General features: G+C 54.5%; 2 protein-coding genes across 7 annotated transcripts in view; both read right to left on the bottom strand.

The window, feature by feature from the left end:
• Window positions 1–53: 53 nt before the first annotated feature.
• Window positions 54–4,842, bottom strand: PAQR6 (progestin and adipoQ receptor family member 6). Of its 2 annotated transcripts, XM_047784318.1 has the most exons (9): window positions 4,826–4,840; window positions 4,203–4,321; window positions 3,510–3,585; window positions 2,748–2,875; window positions 2,442–2,647; window positions 2,184–2,310; window positions 1,698–1,794; window positions 1,340–1,490; window positions 54–1,030 (listed from the first exon to the last, which is right to left on the bottom strand). In XM_047784318.1, exons 2-9 carry the CDS (start codon window positions 4,271–4,273, stop codon window positions 756–758), a joined length of 1,131 nt encoding a protein of 376 aa, XP_047640274.1. In that variant the 5' UTR covers window positions 4,274–4,321; window positions 4,826–4,840; the 3' UTR covers window positions 54–755. The 2 variants fall into 2 exon arrangements, with proteins under 2 accessions (XP_047640274.1, XP_047640275.1); XM_047784319.1 differs by lacking the exon at window positions 1,698–1,794 and having other exon boundaries at window positions 592–1,030; window positions 2,184–2,332; window positions 4,826–4,842.
• Window positions 4,449–23,168, bottom strand: part of SMG5 (SMG5 nonsense mediated mRNA decay factor) — a 33,031-nt gene continuing 14,311 nt past the window's right edge. For 3 of the 5 annotated variants that reach the window (XM_047784315.1, XM_047784316.1, XM_047784317.1), the window contains 15 exons: window positions 22,945–23,070; window positions 22,771–22,839; window positions 22,119–22,327; window positions 21,267–21,404; window positions 20,503–21,102; window positions 17,009–17,184; window positions 15,893–15,968; window positions 15,158–15,333; window positions 13,493–13,651; window positions 10,003–10,062; window positions 9,470–9,629; window positions 8,967–9,057; window positions 8,039–8,113; window positions 7,485–7,623; window positions 5,869–7,302 (listed from right to left, as the gene is read on the bottom strand). In XM_047784315.1, coding sequence (XP_047640271.1) covers window positions 7,219–7,302; window positions 7,485–7,623; window positions 8,039–8,113; window positions 8,967–9,057; window positions 9,470–9,629; window positions 10,003–10,062; window positions 13,493–13,651; window positions 15,158–15,333; window positions 15,893–15,968; window positions 17,009–17,184; window positions 20,503–21,102; window positions 21,267–21,404; window positions 22,119–22,327; window positions 22,771–22,839; window positions 22,945–23,070 — 2,338 coding nt within the window. In that variant the 3' untranslated portion in view covers window positions 5,869–7,218. Of the gene's footprint in view, window positions 5,839–5,868; window positions 7,303–7,484; window positions 7,624–8,038; window positions 8,114–8,966; window positions 9,058–9,469; window positions 9,630–10,002; window positions 10,063–13,492; window positions 13,652–15,157; window positions 15,334–15,892; window positions 15,969–17,008; window positions 17,185–20,502; window positions 21,103–21,266; window positions 21,405–22,118; window positions 22,328–22,770; window positions 22,840–22,944; window positions 23,071–23,168 lie in introns of those variants that run through there. The other 2 variants (XR_007135499.1, XR_007135498.1) reach the window with 2 other exon arrangements.

The following is a 23,168-nucleotide window of genomic DNA, read 5'->3' as shown; positions in this document are numbered from 1 at the left end:
TTGGGAGGATGAGGGAGTGGAGAGGCGGTTTTAACTTTTTCAAACACAGAAAGTGCTTTAGCAAAATCTGATGCTTATTTATTTGTTCCTGTCTTGTTCTAGAAGCATTGTAGGTGGCTTCCTAAAGTCTAACTAGGGTTCCCCTCTCTAGCCCAGCACACTCCCCGACCTCAACCCACTGCACCATCCGTGACATACTCAAATAGACCAGACCCCAAAGGCCTGGACACCAGGAGTACACAGCTGTGACCAGGACAGATGGCCTCATCTTTATAGGCAAAGAGCTGCCAGCAGATGATACTGCCTGGTGTGGGGGTGGGGGCAATAGTGGGCCTCCCAGCCTGGTTAACAAGCATTGGGATGGGCCTGGTTAGTCATGTTAGTTCTTCCCTGGGCTGAGCAGAGACTCCAGGAGCACCAGAAATGGGACCAGATGAAAGGGTCCAAGGCCCTCCCATCCCAGCCTCCAGTGGTGGGTGGGGCAGCTACCGCCTGGACACGCACTCCCCTCTCAGACCCTCAGCACTTCCCCAGCCCATCTAGTGCACCCTTACCAGCCCTCCTGCTCTCTCCCAGCCCCCCAGCCCCCCAGCCCCACACCTCTCCTCTGCCTTCTCACCTCTGCGCTCTTTCTCAGCCACTCTTGGTTCCAGGCTCAGATGTGTCCCCTCCTTATCAGGCCTGGGGCTGGGCTTCTCCCCAGCACCGGGGCCTAGCCTTCTGCCTCCCTCCAGGGTAGGCTCAGAGCTGGAGCCTCACTGTAGTTTGGCCTTTGTACCCTCCTCCAGTGGGCCACCCTGCAGCAGGGGGCATGTACTGGGGGCCCGAAATAGGGAAGCTGTGAAAGCGGTGATGATGAGCAGGTTCCCAGCTACCACCAAGCCCAGTGTGGCCACCGTGCCCATCAGGCCCAGGGGCAGGTCCTGTGTGGCCAGCCAGGCTCGGCGAGATCCCATATCAGCCAGCACCGCCTCCAGCTGGAAGTGGGTGCCCAGCACTGCACAGATGTGGAACAGCTGGTGGCTGTGGCCTGTGGGGAGGGTGGCAGGTCAAGGTACATACCCCATCCCCAGGGCTGCCCAACTTATCCTGTGACCCAGGGCGAGCACCCCATCCTCAGGTCCTGCTACTCCCCTAAAGCTGGAAGTAAGAAAACTGATTCCCAGGGTTATTGGCAGGAGTGAGCTGCTGTGCAGACAGCCCCTGGTGTACTTGCTGCTGGTTTTCCCGTTATCTGAGAAGCAGGGCTCAGCCTGGACCCTCTGTGCTCTGGGGACCTGTCCCCCCTGCCCCAACCCACCCCCCATCCCCTCCCAGGCCAGGCCAGGCCTGCTCTCACCAATGTAGTCAAAGTGTCCTGGTGCCAGCCGCTCAGGCAGGTGGGAGGCGAAGAGGAAGCCAGTGAGCAGTGCGCAGAAGAGGTGGTAGCAGTGGCTGGTGCTCAGCGCCTCCTGCCCACAGCTCGGACCCCTGCCCCAGCACAGTCCGAGCTGGCAAAGGAAAAGCAGGGTTGGTGGAGTGGGGCTTTGGGGGTGGACACCATGTGTCTGGGGTCTGGTGAGGATGAGGAGGGGGAGGGCACAGCCAGGCTGGGTGCTGGCCTTGGAGGGTGGGCAACAGGGCTGGGGTCAGGGATTGAGGGGTCAGGACTGGGAGCAGGCACTGCAGGGGTTGGGACATAAAAGCAGGAACCTTACCCGATAGAAGAGCGGGAGGTTGTCAAACAGAAAGGGATAGGTGAAGGCGGCTGTGCGGAGGATCTTACTGAGCCCAGGGCTTTCTAGCTCCGGGAACCTGGGAGGTGAGAGGACTGCTAGGGTGAGGGTCAGAGGAGGGCAGAGGACCTTTTCCCAAGATGGAAAGTCAGTGTAGCTTAGTGGCTATGAAAGCCCTTAGGGCACATGGCTCCTCTGCAAGCGACCCCATCTGTAAAGCAGGAAAAGACACCTGCCTCTTAGGTGGCTGTAAGAATTAGAGGCAGCGCAGGGGTGGTACTGATGCACAGGTTTGGGGCACAGTAAGTGCTCCATAGAAGGTCCCGTTGTTAACTAATGCTGTTCAAGAGCAGCCAGAAGCAGGCACACAGCCACTGACCTCCCAGGAGACCTAGGTGTCCAATCTGTGGGTGCTCTGTCCTGTCCCTCCGCCCTTCCCTTCACGGCTGGCCAAGAACCCGAACCCACCGGGAGTAGCAGGAGAGGCCGGTGCACAGGAAGGAATTGAGTGCGGCGGTGGGGACAAAGAGCTGGTGCAGGCGGCTGTGCAGCCAGGAGGCCGGCATGGAGTAGGCGGCATAGGGGAAGGCGCAGCCTGGGGGTACGCGGGGCAGGAGCTGAGGCCGGAAGGGTGTGCTTGGGGCGGAGGCCTGGCGCCCGCAGCCCCGCCCCGCCCCCGGAACGCCCCGGCCCCACCTCCCCAGGCCCACCACCTCCGGGTCTCACCCAGGCTGTAGAGGCTGAGCGCACCGTAGTCCAGGAAGTAGCAGATGTGACGCGCGCGGGGCGACATGGAGCTGAAGGTGTGCGCGCAGCACGACGCGAATGGGTAGAGGCAGGCAGGCAGCAGGAAGATGAGCAGCGGCCAGTGGTAGGGCTCCGACCAGAAGCCGGGGCCTCCCGCCAGTGCCAGGAGGCGCCACAGGAAGTACCTGCAGCGGGCACATGCTCAGGCCGTGGGCCTGGGCGGTCCTAGCCGCCTGAGTACCCGCTCTGAGTTGCGGTCCAAGACTGGGACAGAGCCTCTCTCACCAGGTGGGCAGGAAGTGAGTCCAGATGTTGACGGTCTCGTTGGTCATCTGGAAGGAGCTGAGGACACAGTCCAAGGCCGAGCTGGTGGGGTGGCGGTAGCCAGACATGATGCCGTCTTCCCAGAACACCTGGGGTAGTGGTGGGCGGGGAGACAGAGGAGGGGAGTCACTGGGCCCCACCCCTTCTCTCCAAGAGAGATCTCTGGAAGTGGAGTTGAAGGGAGGTCTGAATAGCCCAAAGCCAAACTAAATCCGACCCCATCTCACCACAGGTTCCAATACCCAGAGAGCAGGAGGCAATACAAGAGGCAGAGTGAGATAGGCCGTAGTAGCTGGTGGATAGAGGGCGCTCTGGGGAAGGGGACTTTGGTTCTGGGCTGGAGGGAGCAGGTCAAAGGATGGTTCCTTAGAGAAGAGCCCCACACTAAAATGGCAAGTGTAAGAGTTAGCCTAGGAGTTCCCGTCGTGGCTCAGCAGAAACGAATCTGACTAGCATCCATGAGGACACAGGTTTGGTCCCTGACCTTGCTCAGTGGGTTAAGGATCTGGCGCTGCCAATGAGCTGTGGTGTAGGCCAGCAGCTACAGCTCGGATTCGGCCCCTAGCCTGGGAACCTCCATATGCCGCTAGTGCGGCCCTAAGAAGACCAAAAAAAAAAAAAAAAAAAAAAGCCTAGAGGAGAGACTTGTGCACTAGCAAAGAGAGAAGAACCTCTGCCCCCCCCCCCCAGTCCTTTGGAAAGTAGGTGAGTCAAGGCCCTCACCCTGGGGACCTGGTGAACGCGAAGGAGTTGGGGCAGCTTGAGACTGAGCATGGTGACCTGGTACCTCCACGTTGACCTAGAGACAAAAGGTTAGGGGGGAATTAGGTCCCTGTCCCCATCCACAGGTCCTTTTTCGTGTAGGTCCAGGCTGGATCTGGGCAGAGTCCAGGGTGCCCACAGGGTAGGCAGTGTGCACACACATGTGTGCAGGTGGTAGTTAGCCACCAAGCAGCTTCCTTTGGGCCAGGGGAGGCTGGCCCAACTCTTGCAACCCCTCCCCATCCTAGCCTGAGAGCATTCAGTTCTCAGAGAGGTTGGTCAGCCTCAACTCAGCAAGCAGGGGGAAGGCCCTCCTTGGCTGGAAGGTGGCCTCAATAACCCTGGACCCTGGATCCACAGTCCCCAACCTCCAGTTTCTGTCTCAGAAAAACCCTGACTTATGGAGGACAGCAGAGAGAAAGCCCAGGCACACCCCACTGCCGCCACCACCACTTTTACTTCCAGAAAGCGCCTTGGCCCACGCGCCTGGATTGAGCATGGAAAACTCAGGGAGACTTCCTGGAGAGACCAAATGCTCACCAGTGAGACAAGGAATTGGGGGAATGCCGGACTCTTCTTTCAAGGCTACACTTATGCCCCTGGGAGGCATTTGGGGTCCCAGTCCCTTCTGAGCCCCGTGCCCCTCGGCCTGACCTGTGTGCTGCCTCCGGTGGCCACGGCTCTGCTGCCCCGCCTGTCTCTCGAGCTGCCTCTCCCAGGCACATTCCTTGGCACAAGTGGAGGGGCTGGGCCACCAGGGCGGGTGGAACTGCCTGGGAGGAGGGAGAACAGGACACTCCCCCCACCTCCCCAGGCCAACTTTCCAGCTAGCCCCACCCCTCTTCCTGCTGCCACTTTGCCCACTGTGTTTGTGCTGCACACTCTGGGCCTCATGTTGCCAGCCGGAACCCCAAGCCTCTGCTCCTGTCATCCAACAGTTTGGAGGCCCTCTGCCCTAGAGTTGGGTGCTGGGGACCCTGCTAAGCACAGGGCAGAGCTGGTCCCTACTCCCTGCACTTAGGCAGCGCTTTAAGATGGATGACCCCTCTCAGAAGTGGGGATGGGAAGTGCTCTGACCTGAGTGCCGCCCAGCTACCCAGGGGAGGGGTGGGACTGGACGATGCTGGGGTCTAGCTCCCCACAGGGTCCCTTCCCTCAGCACTAGGGTTTAGAGGTCTCTGGAGTAGTCTGTTCTGTAGCCATGGAAATGGGGGAGGGGGGCGTGATGCCTCTAGTTCCCCAGAATGGGCGTCTGGCCCCCAGGAGAGCTTCCTTACCCAGAACTTGATGGGCGCTCCTAAGCCGGTGGGTCAGCAGGCCCCAGGCTCCACGGGCGGAGTCCCAGGCTCTTGCCAGCCAGACCAACAGAAGAGGAGAGTGGCAGGCAGGCCAGGCCTGGGCGGGGAGTGGGAGACAAAGGGAAGCCAGGGAACAATCCCAGCCTTGTCCAGCCTCCGGGGAACAGCACGGGGTGGCCCGGCCCCATTAGCAGGCAGCTCACTTGGCCTCCAACACGCTGCCAGCCCCTCCAGCTTGACCCCACCCCACCAGACTGGCCGGGGCCCTCACAAGGATGCCAAAAGGGTGATGGGGAGCACCCCCCTCAGACTGTACTGCCTGAGGATGGCTCTGCCTTAGGCTGGGCAGAGGAATCTGAACCTTGACCAGATTTCTGAAACCACTTCTCACTGCTTTGCTGCCTCAGTGCCTGGTGCTTGGCAGGATCCAGAGCAAAAGCATCTGGTAAGTGTTGATTCAACCATGAGGGATGTGCCAAACTTCTCCACTCCCCAAAGATACACCTGAGGTGTCAGTCCTTGCAGAGGGACAGGGGTTTCAGTCTGGTTTCAAGGCTCACCCTCACCTCTCCTTTACAGGAAGTTTCTCACCAATTCAGAGGATCCAGCTGGAGACAGTAAACTACCCCCAGGCAGTTGACCCCTGAACATGGGTTTGAACTACATTTATATGCAGATTCCTCTCACTAAATACATCCTTAGTACTACATGGTCCCCAGCTGGTTGAATGGTAGCTTTGGAACTACAGATACAGAGGGCCCACAGTAAAGTCAGGTGTGGATTTTCGATTGCATAGGGGTCAGTGTCCTAAAACCCCATGTTCAACTGTACATTTTCACCTATCACCCTTGGGAAGGCACCTGCTCAGAACTGAGTTCACAGAGGCAATGAACAGTCTATCAAAACCATCTCAGGAGTTTGTGCTCCAATTGCTGGTTTCTTGCTTCAACAGGTCCACCTCAACGCAGGTAATCTCCAACATCCCAATAAAACTGTACAGAAAGGCACCAGAAGACAGGGAGTGGGCTTCGGGGGGGTCTTTATTAAGTGATGCTTTAGTCTCAGTCTCTGTCAGGGACTGGAAGTGGGAGTGACCCTACCCCCCCCAGGTTGTCCCAGATCTGCTGTCTTAGAGGAAGGAGGCAGGAAGCCTGCCCTCCTCTGAGAACAGCCTGGGAAGCTAGGCTAGCGCAGGGGTTGGGGACAGCAGAGCTGAGACCACCCCCCCCTCAGCTGCACGTGCAGCCTGAGGAGGAGGGGCCGAGGCAATCCTGGCCAGAGCCTCCCACATGCAGCCCCACTCTTGCTGCTCCACCCACTGCCCTGAGCTATTCATGATCTCTGCTCCCACATTCACCTCGACATTCCAAAAGCTGGCCCCTTGCTCCGCTCCTCCAGGCCTTTAGTCCTGGGGAAGGACAAAAGTAAGGAAGTCCATCAGGACAGAGGGCCCCTGGCCAGGCAGCTTCAAGGGGCCTCTCCTTCCTGCTGCCCACAAGAACATAGGCCCTTCCCTAGGTAGTAAGGGGAGGGGGGTGGCCTCAAACTGTGCCCTGCTCTCCTCGTACTGGCATCCCAGCACAGCAGCCCAGAGCACAAAGCGAAGTGACCATGGGGCTGGTGGGCACAGAAGCCCTTACTGGCATACAGGCCAGACTGCCTGCAGCTGTCGTGGGCCTGCTCCCTGCCCTGGACACTAGACGGAGGCAGAGAGAAATCAGCAGTGGGGCAACACGTGCGCGGCGGCCCCTGCAGCAGGAGGGGATCTAAGCCCCGCCTTGCTGTCAATGCAGCCAGCTCCAGGTCCCTCTTCTCTCAGAGTCCCCAAGGCTCCAGAGCTGCCCAGCCTTTGCAAAGGGAGATGAGACGGGGATGGGTGGTCCTTGAGGAGAGGAAGGGTCTGCAGAGAACCCACCCAGATACCTGGAATTACCCACTCTTCCCCCAGAGCTGGAGGGCCCAAACTCCCGGCACCAACCACCCTGCATCTTGGGTGAAGAAGAAGGGCCCCTTCTGCTGTCCCTTCCCCTCAGAGGTCCAGGAATCACTCCAATGAAACGCAGACACCCGTGCCTGCCACCTGCCCCTGGGGAAAACAGGGGGCTGAGGCAGGAAGGCTGCCTAGGGGCCCACAGGCCTCTCCTGCTCCAAGCACTTTCCTTGCCTTCCTGACGTCGTCTTGGCAACAGGGGTTACCCCGCCCTCCCAGCTGGCTCCTGGGCCCTCCTTGCAGCCTGTATGCAGCTGGGCTTCCTTCCTGTGTGTGTGCGTGAGTCTGCGTGTGGTGGGATGACTACAGGTGGTGGTCCTGGCTGCCAGGGAGGGCAGGAGAGATCTGGAGTCAGCCCCGCTGCAGGGCCTGGGGGTCGGTCTCAACCAATCTCCTTCCACTGCTTGTAGAAATCCAGAACATTCTTGATGTCCACACTGGCATGAGCAGCGGCCTGCAAGGCTGCCTGTGGAATTGGGGGGAAGGAAAGATGGAGGAGGGCCTGGTCTCCTGAACTGTGGCACAAGTACTGAGAGGCTGGGGAAGAGGTGACGGAAGAAGAAAGGGGTAGTAGTCTGGTCTGAGGGAGCTGACTCTGAGACCCTGTCCCCAGTCCACACACTCCCCCCACCTCACGCCATGACCCACCTGCATAGGGCCTGAGAGCGCACTAGGGTTGTCCAGTGGAAGGCCTGTGATGATGGTCACCATGCCGCTCGGGTCCTCCTCTCCTGCCCCCTGGGCCAGAGTCAGCTGTTTGCAGCTGTCCAGGATCTTATAGAGTGTCCTGGTGGGGAGGAGGGGAAGGTGGGCCGTGCCCCAGCATTAGCAAGGCCTAAACAACAGATTTCCAGGGCACCGGGGAAGCCTGGGGGCAGGGAGGGCACCAAGAGAGAGTCACAGAAACCAGGCAGCCAAGCCTGAAAGCTGGGCCTGGGGACGTGCTACGGGGAGGGGGCAGAGGTGCAACGAGTGAGAACACAGCACAAGTATCTCAGGGCCATGGGGGCTCCGGTGCTGGAGCAACTTCTCACTCTATCCAAGGTGAGATGTGCAAGAGGCCCCCTGGCAGGCTGAGCGAGGCCCCAGGCTGGTGCTGTTAAAGAATTCTCTGGCCCTGTCCCGCTCTCCCAGGGAGCGCCCACAGAGGAGCAAAGCAAGCAGCCTCTCTGAGGTTCTAGGGGTGGGGGCTGAAATTTTACCAAGCATCTGTATCCTGCCTCTTCAGCTTATGCCGCTCAAAGCTCTTGCCCACCTCTTTCTGGCAGCGAATGTACCTGCAAAGGAGGAGAGAGAGTAGAGGTGGGGGGCAGAGGAGAAGGAAGGCACCTCATACAAAGCAGGCCATTGTAGCACAGGGGAGCCAGTTTTATGGAAGGAGGCATGTCTCCCCATCACAGGTCTGTGTGGAGCCATTTCGAAGTGGCTTCCTGGCTGCCGAGCCCAGCTCACTTTCCCTCCTGATAACATCAATTCTTTGGTTCCTCCCTTGGGAGCAGCTGAGAGGGGAGAAGCAGCAGATGCCTTTCAAGCCAGTGCTTCTGGAGACAAGGTCCAAACAAGCAGCCTTTGTGCAGCTTCCTGGCCAGGCAAGGGCAGATGCAGGGGAGGGGTGGGCCAGCAGCAGGGAGGGGCAGCTTTCTCCCTCTGCCCTAAGCCCACTGCCTAGTCCTCTCAGGGCCCTAAAAGCCAGAAAGAAGGGCTGTGCTGGGATGAACACCTACACCTGCCCTCCTCTCTCTCCTGATGGCTTCACTGGAAGGTGGGAAGACCCTGGGCAGCCCTGACCATCCTCACTCCCACCCTGGTCAACCTGACCACCTAAAACAGGAAAAAATCCTGCAAAGGACCCACAGCCTGGATTGGGGGTTTGCTCCCCTCTCAGTGACCCTGATCTCATGCTTGCCCCAGAGGTAGATGGAGAGCAGGTCAGTGCTCCCCGAGAAGACTCCTGGCTCCTCCGATCACCATCTATTTCAGCACCCAGGACCCTGACTTCTAATTATGTCTTTGGCCTCCCTCCCCAGGCTGCGAGCCAACTGTGAGCAGGGACCACAAGCAAGTATCTTACAAGAGGAACCTGCATTTGTTGTCTGGGCTCAGCACAGGTCCAGCCAAGCCTGTACTCACCTGTTCCCTTTTTTAAACTCTGCCTCTAGGTATCGGATCCCATCCCGGGCCCCAGGGTGTTCCTTCTTCAGCAAATCCAGGCCATCGATCACTGGTGGGCAAGGTGGGGGTAGGGAGAGGACAAAACAGATGAATTCAGGCTGTTGTGTCATGGGGCGCTGCATAAGCATCTGCGTTTGCTCCAGGACACACTGCAGGAAAGGAGGGGACCGTGGCTCCTGTAGGAATCCCACTGCTGACCTTCTGTCAGCAATGTATCTGGCAACTTATCAACTGCTCTCATCAGGTTTTTTCATCTGTTTCTCCCAACCACCTTGTGAGTCAGGGTTTAACAGAGATTGTCACATCCACTTCATAGATGAAAATGACAGGTTCACGGAGGTGGCAGGTCTTGACCATGGCCACTATGCGTAAACTGGGCCCCAAGTAAGGGTCTCTCAATCCCAAGCCAGAGTCTCTTTTAGCCACATTCTCCCCTCCCTCCATCTCTCCAACATGCTTACCTGTCCTTGGGATGATGACAATGAAGCGGCCACTGGTGGCCAGCTGGCGGATGACTGGGAGGTGGTGGCAGAGGGCCTGGGTGTCAGGGACGAGGTAGGGAGACATTGCTGACTGGGCCTTGGGTTGCTGCAGGCTCCCTTCCAGCTGAGAGACCTCGAGCTGGTGAGAGAAGGCAGAGGGGGTAGAGCAGTGTGCAGCCTGGGCTGGGGAAGAATGGGGGTCTTATGGGCCTCCTCCTGCTGCCAAGGGGGACACGGGGCCCCTCCTACCTCTAGGGCCTCGTAGGAAAAGAAGACAGACGCAAAGGTTAAGGTAAAGAGAAAGAGAAGGAAAAAAGAAGTGAAGGCAGAAGGAAGGATGAAGGCTCAGTGACAAGTCAGCAATAGGAAGGCCATCTAGGAGGCTGGGAGGGCAGCCGGGCACGGTGGAGGACCCTGGCAGAGGCTGCAGCTGGAGGGGTGAGGATGGGACAGGGCACTTTAAGCAATGACCAGATCAAGAGCAGAAGGAGCGCTGAGCCCCAACTTCCTACCTGAAGTCGTAGCTGAGCCATGTCCCTCATTAACCTGTTCCGCCGAGCTTCCTCCTGTGCCTATAAGGGGAGAACACCAGCTCTAAGCTCAGGACAAGCAGCTGGGGGAATACTCCTTTCTCCAGTGATCAGAAAGACCAGGAGGGATTCCTGGGGTTTGAACTCAGTATGGCCTCATATAAAGCCAGCTCTCTATGGACCCTGCTAAGTGAGGGGCAGGGAGCGGTGGAAGAAAAAACCTCCCTGTGGGGCAAACCAAACATGTTCCATTAGCAGCCTGCGGAAGCCACACTGTTCCAGCTCCCCAGGAGGGGAAGGGGACAGCACCTCGCTGTGCCTCTGGGCTCCATCTCTGCTTCTCTCAACCCGCCCTCCCTCCCAGGGAGTACCATCCACGCACCTCTCACACTCTAGCACCATCCATTTGCCAACTTATTCCAAATCTGCAGCTTCAGCCCAGACCTGACCACCCAAGTTTCAGACCTACACACCCAACCGCCTACTCGACAGCGCCATCTGCTCCTCAAAACCTGCTTCTCATCCTCTAGTGCTCCCCAGCTTTCAATATAAACCACCATCAGCCCACATCAGAAAGCTAGCTCGTTTTGCTTTTCCCTCTCTCGGTCCCAGAAGTTATCAGCCTCCCAGTTCTGTCAACTGTACCCCTTAAAAGTCATTCAAATCCCTGTGCAGCCCTCCATCTTCAATGTGCTACCCTGGTCTAAGCCAGTACCTCCCACCTGGACTTCCGTAACCACCTCATCTCAGCCGCTAACCCAATCCATCTTCTCTGCCTGCAACCAATGCAATCTCTCAAAAATCATCTGATGTCCACCATGGCCCTGATCAAATGCCCTCTAATGGTTTTTCTGTCTTCTGGATCAAGTCCAAATTCCTTAATATGGTCTAAAAGATGAGGTTAAGAATGGGGACTTATTCCAAGAGATAGAGGGAGCCACTAAAGACTCTGTGACAAGCAAAGGGGCATCATTAGAGAGATGCTTTAAAATATTAATAATCTGGAATGTATAATCCATCCTAATCATGAGAAGACACCAGACAAAGCTAAACTGAAGGACACTACAAAACAACTGACTGATACTCCTTTTTTTTTGGCAGCATCCACAGCATGAGAAGTTCCCTGGGCCAGGGATCAAACCTGGCCGCCAGCAGTAACCCGAGCCACAGTAATGACAACATCAGGTCCTCAACCCACTGAGCCACCAGGGAACTCCTGACTAAGACTTCAGAAGTGTCAAGATCCTAGACAACAAAAATAGACATTCATAGAAATCTGAATAAAGTCTATAGCTAATAGTATTATACTAATCCTAATTTATTAGTTTTTCTTTCCCCCATGCCCAAGGCTTGGGGCTTGGGATTGCTGAAGCTTCTGGGTCAGGGATCGAACATGATCACAGGAGTGACAAGGTGGGATCCTTAACACACTGAGTGACCATGGAACTCCACCTAATTTCTTAGTTTAGATAATTATACTATCATTTCTTGTTATGCAATGTCCATCTCCCACCCCGCCTGCAGCATCCTTCACAACAAAGAATGGTCCTGACTAAAATGCCAGGAGTGCCCCCTTCAAGAAACTCTGGTAGAGGAAGGAAGAAGGGAAGCAAAAGACCAGAGTCTAAGTGAGAGTCATCTTCTCACAGGCCCTGCTGGCAGACTGGTAAGGAGCGAGAGCACTGCGGACAAACTTCCCCTCTTCTCACTGTAGAAATCAAACCCATGAGAGGGATGGGCACCCCAGAGAACCAGTGCAGGTGCGTGGAGATCCGCCTGGACCCAGCAAGAGGAGAGCTGCACTAAGCTGAGGCTCTGCTATCCGGCAGTCTAGAGCTGTGGGCCTAAGAGTTGCTGAGAGAAAACCTAAGGTCCCATCGGGAAAGAGGGGTTCCTAAGCCCAGGCAGACACTACAGCCCAGAGAACAGGGGCAGCGGCCCACCTGACCTGCAGAGAAGCTAAGCTCCCACAGCAACTTAAAACAAGGTCAAGGTCTTTCCAATGCCAGAGCCCTCTGATCACTGGTCACTGATACCTCTCTGTGACATTCTGTACTTCGTCTATAAAACGAAGCTGCAAGCACCCACCTCACAGGCTGTTGGTGAATTTAATGAGATGCCACATGCAAAAGCAGCTTTGCATATGGAAAGCTCTCCAGAAATGATGGGAGATGGCAATACGACAAGGACCACGCTGCTGCTGCTGCTGGGGAATAAACCCCCTGCAGTGGACACATAACTGAGGCAGAGCAGGGGGCAGCCCCAGCAGACAATGTGGCCTGAGTCCAGCATGGCCCATGGTGCCCAGCACCATACCAGTCAGGCTTTCAGGTATTCCCTGCCCCACAAGAGGCGTCTTAAGGAGCTTTAGGCCAGAGGAAATGCCTGCAAAAACTCAAAAACATTTTTTGAAGCTGTGTAACTTCCCCACAATTATTTTTGTAACCCCCTGCGCTTTCCCCTATGGAACAGCAACAAAAGTCTTAACACAAAAGGTTAGTTTTTACAAACTATGCTTGCTTTTAAGGCAGCAAAGGAAAGGAGTTTCGGGGGAGCCTGTGCCCCTTCCCATCAAGCAGAACATCCGCAGGAAGGGATTGCTCAGAGGGGTGCAGGAGCCTGAGCTGGGGAAAGGAAGAACACGGGGGAGGAGACTGGCTTGAGATGAAGAAGAACACCTAAGGCTTGCCAAGACAAGTGAGCTGCGCTCCCTGCCAGACAGCACCACCCCAGATGCACCAGTGCCACTTAGCCTGGGGAGGACAACATGGCCAGGGCTGTGCAGGTCCCACTGCAGAACCCAGATTGTTGCTCACAAAGTATTAACCCCACAAGAGAAAGGCTTGTCTTGTTTGCTGCTGTAACCCCCATGCCTAGGTAGGATAGTGACGGGTCTGGCACGGGCAGACTCAATAAATACTCGTGGAATGGATGCTTGAATGGAAAAAAGGGAACACAGGCCACCTCCTACTCATTGGGGCTTTTGTGGGATAGGAGGGTTTCTGCAAGGTGTCTGATGCCAAGATCCCTCCAGTGCTCAGTCTTCTTCCCTCTAAAAGCAAAGGGAAAGGAGCAGTGCTGAGCACACACATCTCACGATGCACTGTGCAATGCCTGACATTCACTCTCATTCCATCGTCACAACAACTCCACAAAGCTGATTCAACTATTCCTAATTAATTGATAAAAAACAGGCTTAGCAAAGTTAAGCAACTTGCTCAATTCAGACTATGAGGTGACAGAGACGGTCTTCAACCCCCAGTCAGTCCAGATACAGGCCCGGTGTCAGGATGCCCCTGCTCCCTATCAGCCCTTAGTCCTCTCCCCAGCCTCCTCTCTCCCTAAGCTTGAACTCCCCAGCCAGACTGACCCGGTTCTTCAGTCAAGGGCCCCTGGCCTGTCTGAGCCTCCGACCCTGGCTTCACAGTGAGCTCATGGGTGCAGAGCAGATGGGGAGGGACGCCTGACTCACCATGCGGAACTGGGCCTGGGCCTGCTGCAGCAGGCTCTCCTGCTCAGACTGGGCGATGCTGACGAAGATGCCAACCTCTGGGTTGAACTGCAGGATGCTGCCCTGTAGGCTGGCAACAAAGTGGCCAAAGCTGCGGATGCAGCAAATGCGCACGACCGTCTATGAGGAGACAGGGGAGGCGGCTGGGCTGAGAGGGGTGAGCAGGGCTCCTTCCCTCCCACCTCCCTGCCAGCCCAGCCACCTCAGCAATACAGGATCCATGCAAAGGCTTGTGATCTGTGGGGTGGAAAAGAGGAGCACCGAGGCTCAGAGCCTCTAGTTGTCAGAAAAGGAATAAGCAGAAGTAAGCAAGTACACCAAGAAGACTCTGAAGAGGGATAGAGAAGCCGGACTCAGGGCTGAGAAGGAAGAGACAAGGGCCCTAGGCTAGGAGTGCTGAGACCTGGGTTCTTACGGCATCTCTCTCCTCTGGGTCTCAGTCCTCACGTGTAAAATGAGAGGACAGGAGTTCCCGTCGTGGCTCAGTGGTTAACGAATCCGACTAGAAACCATGAGGTTGCGGGTTCGATCCCTGGCTTGCTCAGTGGGTTAAGGATCAGGTGCTGCCATGGGCTGTGGGGTAGGTTGCAGACGCAGCTCGGATCCCGCGTTGCTGTGGCTCTGGCGTAGGCTGGTGGCTACAGCTCCGATTAGACCCCTAGTCTGGGAACCTCCATATGCCGTGGGAGCAGCCCTGGAAAAGTCAAAAAGACAAAAAATAATAATAATAATAAAATGAGAGGACAAACTAGATCACCATTTCCAGCTTCTGTTTCTGGTAAGCAATACCCTTCCGTTCCCGTCAAACAAGAATCTGGAGTTCCCATCGTGGCACAGCGGAAACAAATCCGACTAGGAATCATGAGGTTGCGGGTTCGATCCCTGGCCTCGCTCAGTGGGTTAAGGATCTGGCATTGCTGTGAACTGTGGTGTGGGTTGCAGACGTGGCTTGGATTCCATGATGCTTGGGCTGTGGCATCAGCCGGTGGCTGCAACTCCAATTAGACCCCTAGCCTGGGAACCTCCATATGCCGTAGGTGTGGTGCAAAAAAAAAAAAGAATCTTATCTAGAACCCTAAAATATAAATAGACCAAAAGCCAAGCTGCTCTGGTTGGACAAGGAGAAACCAAGGAGGGGGTGTTGGGAGGGGGGCAGGGAGGCCTGTATGCTTGGCTTCCCTCTGCTGTTCCCAGATGGCCCTCGTGGTGACACAGATTCAAAGGTGAAAGTCACTAGACTAAGTGGAAGCACATTCCCTGCCAGCTCTAACTTTCCCCCAGTGTTTGCTGGTCAGCTTAGAGGAGGCAGAGCCCAGAAAAGAAAAGAGACCGACAAAGATTCCAAAGCCCTAGTAACTGACTTGTTCTGTCCCCTACAAAAGCTAGAGAAAGGGGAAGGAGGCCTGTTCTACACAGGGAGACACCTACCAAGACCAGACCTGTGGAAGGACATCCACCACGAAGGAAAGGAAGCCCAAATGGCTGAGTGAAGGACTCACTGCAGCCACAGACATGCTCCCTGTCCTGATGGGAGGGTGCCTGCCACCCGCTCCGACCCTGAGCCCCTGCTTTGCTGCCAAGTCTGACTAACAACAGAGCTTCTGGCATCAGAAACGATATCCTCACCTCCTCTAGGGCGCTGAGCAGGAGCCGATCCGTGTCAAAGTTAAAGTGTCTGTGGGCAGCCCGGAGGGGAGGCAGGTTGCGAAGTGCCATGTCTTCTGGGAGCAGCAGGCTAGAAGGGAGGTCAGGCAGTTCACAACCTTCAAGAAGATCCTGGACCTCGGGACACAGGGCCAGGCCTGGGGAGAAAGAGAACACGTGAGACCACCTGCCCTGTGGGAGCCCCTTCCCTTTGGGAATTCCCAGGCTGTGAGGCAGAGCTTTAGCAAACCAAAGCTAGAAGGGTTAGAGGAGTAGAGCAGGTGGGGAGAGGAGGGGCTCTGGAATACATCACCAGAGGTAGGAGAAGGTGACTGCCAGCTGGAAGGTGTTAGGAGGGGATGAACCAGAGAGATGAGCTCTGAAATCAAGGTCAATTCTCAACGAAGAAGCATCAGTGCCACACCAGTGACTGAGGCTGGCTCCTAGGCTCCCCTCACTCTGCTGCTGCCCACCCCACTGCCTTCGCCAGGGAACACACTCCCTGACGGACCAGGCCACCTGCCCACAGTGGGACAGTGTTGGGGCAGGAAACCAGAGAAGACCAGACCACAATGACTGCTGTGTGTCAGGGAGACTGGGCAGTGAATCCCATTAACCTCCTTACCCCAAGGGCTGGGTTACCAGGGAAAGGGGGGTGGGCTTCATGGGGCCAGTGAGGGAGAGTGGAAAGCAGGGCAGTGCCAGGGACTCACTCACCAGACTCTTGGAGTTCGCCAGCAGCTGGCAACAGATTCAGCAACACAGACAGGCGGTTCCACAGACTTTGAGAGCTCTTGAGGGAGAAAGAGAGGAGGCCTTTAGCTGGGGCCGTGCTGGAGGATGGCCATGAGTAAGAAAAGCACTACATCTGGGGGGTGTGAGGCTATGGTCACAGGTCTAGAGGTATTTGATAGGGAGGAATGAAGGAGGACCATGATGAAGGCTTCATGAAAAGGGGAGGCATGAGACCACAGGAAGAACTCTCTGGACCTTGGCAGAGGACAAAGCTTGAACAATGGAAGAGGCTTCTCCCCATCTAGCAAAAACGTTTCCTTCCCAGCCCTCCACACGTGCCCATCCCGGGTCGCCTCTCCAGGGATGTGACATGCACCTCCATCTTCACCACACCACCCTTGATGACTAACAGTGACTAACTAGCTGTCATCACGCACAAGCACACACCCAAGGGTGTGCCTGGCCCTGACCCAAACTCTCTCATCTAGGGAAGAGGGCGACCAGCAGGGGAAAGGGTCTTTCATGGCAGGCAGGTGTGCTACTGGAATAAAGCAACACAGAAAAAAAGGCTCAGGGCACCAGAGGCTCAAGATTGAGACTCTGAACCTGAGACGGGAAGAAGGCCGCCTCACCCCAGCCAGCCTCCACTGCAGCCCACCTTTGAGACTACTTGCTCCAGCTGCAGGACTCTCTTGAAGCCACTTCCCTGCCCACAACACCTGCACCTCCTGAATATCCTGCCACTTTCTGGTCCCTTCTCTCTCACCACTACTCAGCGCTCTCTCCTTTCTCCAGGCTCCAGAGTTTAGATATCCAGGTTGGCTCTCAAACACTTACTTTCATCAACACTACTCATAATGGCAGACGTTATGCCTCGTATTGGAGATACAAAGCAGAATAAGCAGCGCTCCTTGGCTCTTTGGGAGCAAAGATTATGCCTAATCTTTGTCCCATAAAAAGCTTAGGAACCAGCACAGAGCAGGTGCTTGACAATAACTTTTGTCTCAACGAGACCATCTGAGGGGATTCCCATGCCCTCTCCTGGCTGGCGTCCTGCCCTAACACCCTGGGACCTCACAGGGCAGTGGGGTGACACACCTGTGCACACACAATGATGAGGTCAGGGTTGGTCCGCAGCCAGTCCAGGAAGACTTTCACAGCAGGAAGCAGGCCTTCAGCCATCAGGACTTGCAGCTTCTCCTGGATGCTGCGCTCATTCCGACAGGAACGCCCACTAGATTCACTTCCCTCCGACTCAGAGCCCTCCTCAGAGGCTGGAGGTGGGTGATAGAGAACTGGAATGAGCAACTAGAAGGCAAGTGGCAACAGGCTGCAGCTCTGTGTGTGTGTTGGGGGGAGCATGCCCCAACCCGCCAGACTCTTCTGAAGAATTCTGACATGAAAAAAGAGGAGTAAGACCCCTGCCTAATATTCCTAGGCCCACTAGAAACTGGCTGCTTTTAAGCCAAAAGCTTGGTGCCTTTAAAAATACAATTCAGGGAGTTCCTGTCGTGGCGAAGCAGAAACAAATCCAACTAGGAACCATGAGGTTGCAGGTTTGATCTCTGGCCTTGCTCAGTAGGTTAAGGATCTAGTGTTGCTGTGAGCTGTGGTGTAGGTCGCAGACATGGCTCAGATCTTGCACTGCTGAGGCTGTGGTGTAGGCCGGCAGCTGTACCTCTGACTGGACCCCTAGCCTGGGAACCTTCATACGCTGCAGGTGCAGGCCTAAAAAAAAATTCTTTCAGATTCAAGCTAATTCATGAGGTCTGCAGCTACTGACTCAACTGATGTTTATGATGTGCCTATTCTGTGCAAAGGAACAGCAGACAGTAGAAAGGAGAAAAGGAGCAAAAAAAACAAAAACAAAAACAAAAACAAAAACTTCTAACTCCTAGCTCTTCAAGTCTGCAGGTTAGAACACAAAGCAGGTCAAACTCTACCTCTGAGCATCGGCTTCTTCATTTCTTCTTTTTTTAAATGGCCGCACCCATGGCATATGGAAGCTCCTGGGCCAGGGACTGAATCTGAACTGCTGCTGCAAACTATGCTGCGGCTGCAGCAATGCTGCATCCTTTAATCCACTGCTCCAGGCCAGGGATCGAACTTGTGCCTTTGCAGTGACCAGAGCTCAGCCACCCTCACAGCATGTGGAAGTTCCCAGGCCAGGAATCAAATCCAAGCTGGAGCTGCAACCTACACCACAGCTGTAGTTACACTTGATTCTTAACCCATTGTATCAAGCCAGGGATCAAATCAGCACCTCCACAGAGACAAGCTAGATCATTAACTTGCTGTACCACACTGGGAACTCCAGCAGTCGGATTCTTAACTCACTGCACCATGGCATGAACTCCACATTTCTTTAATTCATTCAACATTTCCTAGGTCCCATCCATGTGCCAGGCACTATGTTAGGTACTGAGGATATAGCAATAGACAAGACACACAGTCCTGCCCTCAGAGTGTTGGTGGGGAGACAAACAAGTCTACAGATGTTACCTGAGTGGGAAAGGGCCAGAAGCTGCAGAAGTGCAGAGGCTGTAAAAGCCAACAGAACAAACCCCATCAAAAAATCTAAATGGACAATTCTCCAAAGAAGATATACAGATGGTCAAAAAAAAAGAAAGAAAAGATGTTCAATATCACTCATTATTAGAGAAATTCAAATCAAAAACTACTATGAGGAGTTCCCATTGTGGTGCAGTGGAAACGAATCGGACTAGGAACCATGGGGTTGTGGGTTCGATCCCTGGCCTCGCTCAGTGGGTTAAGGATCTGGCGTTGCCGTGGCTGTGGTGTAGGCTGGTAGCTGTAGCTTTGATAAGACCCCTAGCCTGGGAACCTCCATATGCTGCAGGTGCAGCCGTAAAAAAAAGCCAAAAAGAAAAAAAAGAAAAAAAAAACTACTATGAGATAACACCTTACACCAGCCAGAATGGCCAGCATCAAAAAGTCTACAAATGCTGGAAAGGGTGTGGAGAAAAGGGAACCTACCATACTGTTGGTGGGAATGTAAACTGGTGCAACCACTATGGAAAAACAGTATGGCGATTCCTCAAAAATTGTAATTACCAGAGTTCCCGTCGTGGCGCAGTGGTTAACAAATCCGACTAGGAACCATGAGGTTGCGGGTTCGGTCCCTGCCCTTGCTCAGTGGGTTAACGATCCGGTGTTGCCATGAGCTGTGGTGTAGGTCACAGATGCAGCTCGGATCCGGCGTTGCTGTGGCTCTGGCATAGGCCGGTGGCTACAGCTCCGATTAGACCCCTAGCCTGGGAACCTCCATATGCCGTTAGAGCAGCCCAAGAAATGGCAAAAAGACAAAAAAAAGAAAAAAAGAAAAAAAAGAAAAATAAAAATACAATTACCATTTGATCCAGCAATCCCACTCCTGGGCATCTATCCAGAGAAAACGATGACTCAAAAAGACACATGTATCCCAATGTTCATTGCAGCACTATATACAATAGCCAAGACATGGAATCAACCTAAATGTCCACCAACAGAGGAGTGGATAAAGATGTGGTACATATGCATAGTGGAATACTTCTCAGCCATAAAAAGGAAAGAAATAAAGGCATTTACAGCAATGTGAATGGACCTAGAAGTTATCGTGCTAAGTGAAGTTAGACAATGAGACACCAACATCAAATGCTATCACTTACACGTGGAATCTAAAAAAAGGACACAATGAACTTCTTTGCAGAACAGATACTGACTCACAGATTTTGAAAAACTTATGGTTTCCAAAGGAGACAGGTTGGGGGGTGGGGAGATGGGATGGGGGTTTGGGATGGAAATGCTATAAAACTGGGTTGTGATGATCACTGTACAACTATAAGTGTAATAAAATTCATTGACTTTAAGGGGGCAGGGGCAATAGGAAGCTTACCCCTGAGGAATCCCAGACCCCAAGTGACTTTTAAGCTAAAATCTAGAGGGCAAGTGAGGATCAGCCAAGTGACAAGGCTCAGGTCAAGGGAGGAAAAGCATGTTCCAGACCAAAGGAGCACAGTGCACAGGCGCCTGGGGGTAAAGGAAAGCATTCAGAATGGGGATGATGATTCTTCAACCACAAGACTGCTGTGAAAGTTAAGCAAGACAAGACCTGAAAAAAGTTCAGCCTAATGCGTGGCATAGAGCAGACACGACAAATGCCCACCGCTGCTAACGGGTGCTCCTTTTGCACATCGGGGGAAGGCCCTCAGGAGAAGGGTCTCACTCTAATCCACCTGCCCTGGTGGGTACTGTTTTTTCTAGCTTCCGGGGGCCCTGGCAGGACCTGGGATAGCAGGGGAGGGAGCTACAGCTTCAGTTTCAAATGGGGAGGAAAGCCCCAAACCCAGAGAATAAGGCAGAGCGGGAGGGGAATAAGACCACAAAATTAGCTGGGAGCTGAGAATGAGGAAGTGAGGAGGTGAGATTCCCAGGAAAAAATTCCCAGGCTTCACTAAAAGGAGAGAGCAAAGATAAGGCAGTGAGGGTACAGTTGAGAGGTACTCGAAGAGAAGAAGCTGGCCTCTCTCAGGTGAGTGTCAATGGTATGGAGCTATGGATCAGAGCAGGACGATGAAGAGAGGCCCAAGTACCTGGCTCTGAGGGCTTGTCCACATCCCCATTGACACAGGGCCTGCGGCTGGCCAAGCTGGGAGCTTCGGTGGTGGGCTGGAGGAGCAGGTTGCTGAAGGTGGGGGCCAGTCGGAAGCAGCGTTTAGTCTGGAACATCTGGGTGGACATGGCTTGTAGGTTGCTGGCAATGCTGGCCTCACTGGGGCCCAATGGGCCATTGAGGGATTCAGGAGCCTCGGACCTGGCCCGAGGAGGCTCCAGGGCTGGGGACCGAGTCCCTTCCTCATCTTCCATATCTTCCAGGTCTGATCGAGACTCTTGGCTGTTCATTTCTGAATCTGTCTCAGCATCAAAGGCCGTTCCCCCACCTTCAAGGCTCTTGTCGGAGCCACTATCGGAGCCCTCGCTGGCCCGGGCAGAATCATGGCTCGAGTCCGATTCAAAGCCTTCACTCAGATCACTATCATCACCAGCTTTGGGTGGGTGGCGGCGGCGGCGGAGGCAGGAGAGGCGGGAGAATTTCCGGCTCTTTCTGACCTCACCCTCTTGAGAGGCTGCAGGAGGAGGCTCAGGACCCGGCTCCTCCTCCTTCTCCAAGGGTTCCTTGGACTCTGGTTCATCTATGGAAAGAGGATGGTCAGGTGGGGCCTAGGGACAAATCGGAACCAGGACACTGGAAGATATCCTTCGATAGCACCTCTCCTGCCACATCTGTGGTTCCCCTTCCATGGTCCCCACCCATACACTAATCTTTCCAGTAACAACCTCCCCTCTCCTGCACTACCTGTGCCATCGCTCTGGAATGCTGGAACAGGATTCTCGCCCTCTTCCAGCTCAGCTTGCAGCCGTATGTTGACATGATTGACGAGGTGGGAGAAGAGGGCCAGGGTGAAGGCAATGGCTGCACTGTACTGCTTGGATCCTAAAGCCAAGAAAGCCAGGAATTAGGGGCCCAGAGTCCTGAAGATGAGTAGGCACCTTCACCTCATCTCACCTGTTCTCAACCCTTCCAAGGATCCAACTACCTCTCAAAAATTCCTCTAAGGTTAAAAAAAAAAAAAGAAAAAAAGATATCTCCGGGCTCTGTACTATCATCCTATACTGTAGAATTGTGCCAACTCATCCTGCTTCCTCATGTAAGCTCACGGATCCCCTTGTCCCATCTCAACCTCCCTGGCCTTTGAGGCCTTCACACAAGTCCCTTCCCCACTGCAAGCACCTTCACACCCGGCCCTGCCTCCCCCTCCCTCCCGTCTAATCTTGCTCTACATACACCTCTGGCAGAAAAGTTTTCAGAACTGCCTAACTGCTCCCACCTCCCCACCCCCAGCAAGGTCTGCATTCTGTCTGGAGCATCAGCAAAGCATCTCAACCCTGGGGTCTGCCTGGGTCCTGGCCAAGAGTGTGTGTGTTTGTGGGAATGGGAGGGCAGGGGGGAAGGAATATGCTGTTGCCTTTGTTCACTGGGAGCTCCTTTAGGGCAGGGTTCCTTGTCCCCTCTCTTGCAGAGCCAGGCAGCAACACAAGTAGTGAAGGGACTGTTTGTGGAAGCAAGTTTATGGACAAGGAGCTGCAGAAAAGGATAGTGGATCCCAGAAGCCAGGGGGGGAGAAAAGAGGGACATAGAGAAAGTTACCTGCTCTCTTCAAGCTGTGCACACCCATAAGGCAGATGATGACCATCTGAAAGATGAGAAGGTCTGGGAGGAAAGCATATCCACTCTCATACTCCTCCTCATCCTCACTGGCCAGGCTGAGGTTGGGTGAGGAGGGCAGGTAGAAGAGACAAAGGTTGAAGTCCTCTAGGACTGACTGGCAAAGTGACGTCAGCTCTGAGTCCACGGAGCTAAGGGAGGACAGGAATAATGCGGGAGGTTAGGGCCAGGTGAAAAGAATTGGGAATACTGGATTCAGAGAAGAATATAGGATCCTACAGGGAAGACATCATAGAGAGTAGCAGGAGGACTCAGTGCTGGCTCATCTCCAAAATGGACAGAATGACCTGGGAGGGGCAGACACATGGTAGAAGGGCTATGTGTGAGCTTCCCATTCAGCCACTCCTTCAACATCTAATAAGTGCCCATTCTGTGCCAGAGGGTGAGAATGGGCTTGGAACCTAAGGTGAGACAGTTAGGGATGCCAAGAAAGGACTAGCCAGCTAAAGAATTTCCAACAGAGAAGTAGAATTCAACAGCCCACTCCTTCCTCAAGTCCCCTGCCATAAGGGAGCCACCGTGGATGGGGCTCACAGGACACAGATCATGTTCACGCTCTCCTCCACTCACTCACCTGCTTTTGGGCTGCAGGAGGCTCTGCAGATACATGAAGTTCACCAGCAACCTTTTAATGTCTTTACATCTGAAATGAGAGGAGCCCAGGGTAAATGGTGAAAGGCGCCAGAATCCCTGTGGTCCTACTACACCAACTGCAGAAAGACCCCCTCCTCTCACAGGCCCCACTCACCGCTTCTTGCTGGGAGAAAGTTTCCGAGTTTCACATTTCTTCAGCTGGTGGTACATTTTGGCTGCCTTGTCATATAGCCGCTTGAGGTTCCCATAGGCACCCTCAAACGATACTTCTGACTGGATGCTAAAATATGACAGAGGTGAGCTACTGAGTCTTAGCAGAAGCAGAGGTGGAGAGGGGAAATGTCAGTCTTCTGGGGGCTTTAGGGAGCACTGTTTCCA

This window comes from Phacochoerus africanus, chromosome 6, assembly GCF_016906955.1.
Source record: "Phacochoerus africanus isolate WHEZ1 chromosome 6, ROS_Pafr_v1, whole genome shotgun sequence".
In the NCBI taxonomy this organism is placed as follows: Eukaryota; Metazoa; Chordata; class Mammalia; order Artiodactyla; family Suidae; genus Phacochoerus; species Phacochoerus africanus.
The sequence above is the reverse complement of the archived record's forward strand: the minus strand, read 5'-3'. Positions and strand labels throughout refer to the sequence as shown.